The 6,221-nt window shown below is 46.1% G+C and overlaps 1 protein-coding gene across 1 annotated transcript; it reads left to right on the forward strand.

The window, feature by feature from the left end:
* Positions 1 to 1,718: 1,718 nt before the first annotated feature.
* On the forward strand, positions 1,719 to 4,593 carry ADORA3 (adenosine A3 receptor; the record flags this gene model as incomplete). The annotated part of the gene is made up of 2 exons (XM_080915670.1): positions 1,719 to 2,074; positions 3,987 to 4,593. The coding sequence occupies 2 exons, from the start codon at positions 1,719 to 1,721 to the stop codon at positions 4,591 to 4,593; spliced, it is 963 nt and encodes a 320-aa protein (XP_080771796.1).
* Between the last annotated feature and the right edge of the window lie 1,628 nt (positions 4,594 to 6,221).

A 6,221-nucleotide genomic window follows, 5' to 3' on the forward strand; every position in this document is an offset into this window, starting at 1 on the left:
TGCCTTTTGAATTTCAATGCTCAGTGAACAGATACTTAGCACAGTCATAAGACAAGCTAGTGAGGGACTGTGGAAACCTCTCTCCCACCCTTTAAACCTGCTCTCGAGCACTGATGCTCTGTCTATCCAGAAAACACAAAAGAAGGACTTCTCTCCTTCGAAGAGAAGAAGTTCCCAGGGCAATGCAGAGACCTGTGGGAGTGACCTTGCTGGGTGGGAAGGGGTGGCTATGTTCCTCTGGAAGAGCATCCACTGTTCTTAATAGCTGAGCCATCTCTCCAGCCTGTCCACAGCTTTTCAGTGTAACAAAGCATGGACTGTCTTGTTGTTTCTGTTGTTGTTAATGTAGAAGCTGCCCATTGCCTGACCAACAAGCCTTAAATAGGGAAGAAAGCTTGATCTCCCGTCCTGCCACGCTGCCTGTGGCAAATGATGGAGATTTTTATAGAAACTAACCAAGCAAGATTCCGATTGCTCTTTGGTGAGGAAGACTCTTTCTTGCCTCTTGGTAGAAATTGTTCTCTGTAACTCCCCCTCTGAAGAAGAGACAGAAAGCAGTTACAGCAGAAATAAGAGGAAGGGCCACTCATGAGGCTGATGAAACGTAAAACAACAAACAAGACAAAACAAAAAACCCACTTAAACACCAGGGCTGGAGAGATGGCTCAGTGGTTAAGTGTGCCTGCTGCTCTTGCAAAGGGGGACCTGATGCCCTTTTCCGACCCCTATTGGCACCTGTACACAAATGTGCATACACATGGACACCATACATATCAACACACATATACAAACATATCTGTGTTTAAAGATTGTTTTGAGTTTGTCCCTTATTGGCCTGAATTTTTTAGGTAGGTGCCCTTAAACTCACAAAGATCTGCCTGCCTCCATCTCCTGAGTCCTGGGACTAAAGGCACGCACCGCCATTTTTATGTGCAGGCTCATGAGTGTGTGTGTGTGTGTGTGTGTGTGTGTGTGTGTGTGTGTGTTTGTTGCATATCGGTCGTAGTGGTACTCAGAGCCTGATGCATGCATGCCAAGCCAATCATTCTGCTACTGAGATATATCTTTGGCTCCCCACATCCTGATTTGAGGTTTTAGATTTTGTGTGTGTGTGTGTGTGTGTGTGTGTGTGTTTGAGACACTGTAACCAAGACAGGCCTTGAAAGTAATCCCCCTGCCTTAGCCTTCCATGTAGCTAACAGACCCTGGCTCTAATCTCCTCTTTGAGCCACCTTCATGTGACGCCAGCCAGCCTCCTATGCTCCTTCCATCTGGTTTGTTTTTTTCCCTTCTTCTTCTGAGGGTTCCTGGCTCTGAACTTCCTCTTGGACTATCTCACTTCTTGAAACACTCTAAAGAGGGGCACTTATCTTGATGGAGCTCAAAAGCTCTCTGGGACTTGGGGGACAGCAGAAGCCCTAATTCTGTCTGCCTGGGGATGTAAGAACAGCAGCACTCTTGGATTCAGCTGCAAAGAAGCAAGTCCTCGGGGTTATCGGAAAGGCAGGCATAAGTGGCTGAAGTCGTAAAGGGCCCATTCTGAGAAGAGCCTCCAAGAGAGAATCGCACCAGAAGGAATGAGCAAGTTGTGAATTCTCTGGACTGTTGCTACATTGTAACTTCCTGGCAGATGTCTGTCAAGAGCTAGGTCCACTGGTCCATACACATCCTGCTGAAGAACCAACAGAAGCTTCCACCTGAAGCTTTTCCGAGACAGCATGAAAGCTGACAATACCACGACAACTGCCTCGTGGTTGAATATCACCTACATCGCCATGGAGGCTGCCATCGGGCTCTGTGCCGTAGTGGGCAACATGCTGGTCGTCTGGGTGGTCAAGCTGAATCCCACTCTGAGGACCACCACCTTCTATTTCATTATCTCCCTAGCTCTGGCTGACATTGCTGTTGGGGTGATAGTCATACCATTGGCTATTGCTGTTAGCCTGGAAGTCAAGATGCACTTCTATACTTGCCTCTTCATGTCCTGCGTGCTTCTGATCTTCACCCACGCCTCCATCATGTCCCTGCTGGCCATTGCTGTAGACCGATACCTGCGGGTCAAGCTGACAGTCAGGTAACCTGGTTGAAGGGGTGGGTCAGTAGTTAGAGAGGACCCTGGAGAGTAGAGCTTCTGAGTTTGCCTCCCAGACCCTTTTCACGGAAATGAGCCAAAACTGGTCCTTGAAATTTAAAAAGGTCAGTGAGTACCTTTGCACCACGTGATCTGTAAAGACTTTAGACTTGAAGAACTGAAACACAGGAATAGGGGACGGGGGTGGGGTGGGGTGCGGGGCATTCCAAGTCCTTCTCCATTGAACAGGGGTATCTCCTTTTCGGCCAGGGTAACAGAAGATGACGAAAATGTGATGTATCTTTTAGTTTCAAAAAAAATCTGATCTCCAGTTTCCAAAGTGATAGTGACCTCTTAGATAAGGCTATCTTATTTTAGAAATGGAAGGCAGGCAGAGGAAGATATGAGCAGATGGGCGTGTGGCTTCGTAGATGTAGGTTAGATTTTTTAACGTTGCTTCTGTCTGAGTCTGCCCTAACATTGAAAAAGGTTTTTTTAGAAAGTATATTTTTCTTTTAACAAAATGTAAAACCCTCCTGAGACAAAGATGTTCTTGTTTGCAAAAAAAGTATCATTTTTTTTCTGTGACCAGCAAAGAGGGCAGTCCAGTGAGAAATCACATTCCCTGATTTCTTCTGGTTTTCCTTGAGGGGAAGAACGCAGCACAGAAACTATAAACGAGCTACCGATGAACAAAAGCCTGGGTTCCTCTCCCTGCTTCCGTGATCTGACACCAGGGAAATGGTTTCTCAGAACCAGTCTCCACCTGTCCCAGTGGTTCTGAGCTTCTGAACCAGGCTCACCTCTGTTGAACTATAGTTCTAGCACTTCCGGCTCCTCCACACTACCTAATGCTGTTCTGCATTTTTTAAGATCTATAAAATGAAGATAATAAATAAACTTTATAAGGTTAAGTGCATAAAGCCAGTAAATGAAAAGTTCTCGGAACAACCCCTCCGAGAGCCCATGTTTAGTAAATGATTGCTAAGCCACTGCCATTCGTAAAGTAAGGATTGTCATGGAATATCTGTAGCTGGCTCTGAGGTTAAGTTGAGACAAGTCTTAGTCTCGTACTTTTGAAGTTTGTTTAAGGCTGGTTAGGAAGGATTGCTTAAGCAGAAATAACGATTTCCCTGGACAAAATTATTAAGGGCTCTGAAACACTTCAACACAAACTTAACAAAACACTGGTTAACTCAAACAGCAGAATAGATGCCCGGGTGGAAAGGGGGCAGGTGCAGACAGAGAGAAGTATAGAGGTACAGTGCAGCTTGTGGGGTCCTGTACAGTAGCCAACTGAGACACCAGCAGGCTTGGAGGAGATTCTCATCAGCGTGGGGGGCTCCCAAGACTTAGTTAGGGTAACTTTTACACCACAGGACAGGGCAGGGCTGGAGAGATGGCTCAGTAGATAAAAAGTGTCTGTTGTTCTTACAGAGGGCTCAGGTTCCAGTCCCCGCACCCAGCACCACCTGACCACTGCTCTAGCTCCAGGAGATCCAGGGTTTTCTTAGGACCTCCCTGGGTACCAGGCACACACATGGTACACAAACATACATGCAAAATGAAACATTCATGAGTATAAAATAAAATACATAAATCAAAAAAGAAAACGTCTGGAAGCCATGGTTGAATGGAGACATGTAGGCAACCTGATACTTGGAGTCATACTGCTGATAACTCTCAATTGTGTTTTTTAAAAGTTCCCCAGAGGAGTTTCTGGATTCTCCTCAGATCATTCTATTCTCATTTTGTTTTCATAGCTAGTGGGATTTAGTCGGTGACATTACACCAGGAGTGTTTCACCTCAGCAGATTAGGGAAACTGGGAAAGCTTACTTTGTCTTTCTCATTTTCTCCCAGGTAGTCATTTTCTGTTGTGAACTCACCATTCCCCCCCCCCCCCACTTAAACAGATATAGAACGGTTACCACTCAAAGAAGAATATGGCTATTCCTGGGCCTCTGCTGGCTACTTTCCTTTCTGGTGGGACTGACCCCCATGTTTGGCTGGAATAGAAAAGTGACCATAGAGCTATCTCAGAATGGCTCCACCCTCTCGTGCCACTTCCGTTCCGTTGTCGGTTTGGATTACATGGTCTTCTTCAGCTTCATCACCTGGATTCTCATCCCCCTGCTTGTCATGTGTGTCATCTATCTGGACATCTTCTACATCATCCGAAACAAACTCAGCCAAAACCTGTCTGGCCTCAGAGAGACACGTGCATTTTATGGTCGGGAGTTCAAGACAGCTAAGTCCCTGTTTCTGGTTCTCTTCTTGTTTGCGTTGTGCTGGCTGCCTTTGTCCATCATCAATTTTGTTTCCTACTTTGATGTAAAGATACCAGAGGTCGCCATGTGCCTGGGCATCCTGTTGTCCCATGCGAACTCCATGATGAACCCTATTGTCTACGCCTGCAAAATAAAAAAGTTCAAAGAAACCTACTTTATGATCCTCAAAGCTTGCAGGCTCTGTCAGACCTCAGATTCTTTGGACTCAAACATTGAACAGACTACTGAGTAGTTACCATGACAGATACAGAGCCAGCTCATCTACCTTCATATTTAGCATCAGTAAACACTATAAGGATTTATCAGCCATTCTTGCTTCCCATCCACTGCAGTAGGATCATCGGGAATGGTTGCCACAGAGCTCCACTCCTCCTCCACTCTTCCTTCCACTCCTCCCTCCACTTGTCCTCCACTGGTCCTCCACTCCTCCCTCTGCTCCTTCCTCCACTCCTCCCTCACTCCTCCTCCACTCTTCCCTCTGCTCCTCCCTCCACTCCTCCCTCCCTCACTCCTCCCTCACTCCTCCTCCACTCTTCCCTCTGCTCCTCCCTCCACTTCTCTCTGCACTCCTCCCTCTGCTCCTCCCTCCACTCCTTTTTGAGAAATTTAAAGAGGGCTAAATTCACCTGTGTGGGTGCATTTGAGAAAATAAAAAATGATGCCCAATTGACGTGTAGCTCTTTGCTGGGGTCACCTGGGGTTTGCAGGCACAGTTGACTGCTCTTGCCATTTTTGCTGCTTGCTTCTGGAATGCAACCACTCCTGTTCCAAGGATCAGCCTCAGCATTGTAGATGACTGTCCTCTCTAGGGGCTAGAGTGGTGGTCTATTATGCAAGGTCCTGATGTCCTTGAAATCCATGGCAACTGCAGGTTTAGGATAAGTGGAGATTTATTTGTTGTTTGGGTTTTTTTTGTTGTTGTTTATTTTGTTTTTTGTTTTGAGATAGGATTTCTCTATGTAGTCCTGGATATCCTGGAACTTGCTGTGTAGACCAGGCTGGTCTCAAACTGCCTGCCTCTGCCTCCCAAGTTCTGGGATAAAGGGCAGGCAACACCACCACCTGTCTACAGCTGGAGATTATTAGATGTGCTTTGCAAATCTAGAGCAGGACATTTGAGAAAGCTGGACACTAACACACACACACACACACACATTTGTGGCTTCAGCTGGGATAGAGTTATGAAATAAGTTAGGCATCACAAGATTTTATACACATACCCTGTATTTGTTACTTTTCTGTTGATGTTTAAAAATATATCATGACCAAGACAACTTGTAGAAGAATGAATTTATTTGAACTTCTTCTTCCAGAGGGATAAGAGGCCATGATGGTAGGAAGTGGACATGTGTCAAGAAGCAGGCATGGCAGCCGGTCCTGGAAGCTGAGTAATCAGATCACCAGAAGCAGGAAGCAGGGAGTGAGCTGAAATCAGCACCAAGGCTTTGGCAGATCAAAGTCTAACCTCACTCAGTGTTGTACATCCTTCAGCAAGGCTACATCCATCCACAATGCTCAAAACAGTGCCACCAACTGAGGACCAACCTTGGGGGTGGTGGTGGGACACACATTTCTAATCCAAACCACCACATACTCCTTGAGTAGCTCACATACCTGTCTGTAGGTAAGCAGATTGCCCAAAGGATACAGATGGAAAATGAAGGCAGGGATGTCAGGCTTTTGCAGAGCTCCTAGTTCCTTTGTGAACCCAGATGAGGAGCCAGCGCTATTGAGTAAAAGCGATCTTTGAGTGCCTGTTAGAATTCTGTTACAGAATATAAAGGCAAAAGTCATTTTTATTTTCTGGGTTTGTGTGCCCACATGTTCCTGTGTGAGAAGGTGCACAGGCAGGTGTTTGTG

Source organism: Micromys minutus, assembly GCF_963924665.1.
Source record: "Micromys minutus genome assembly, chromosome: 4".
NCBI classification, from domain to species: domain Eukaryota; kingdom Metazoa; phylum Chordata; class Mammalia; order Rodentia; family Muridae; genus Micromys; species Micromys minutus.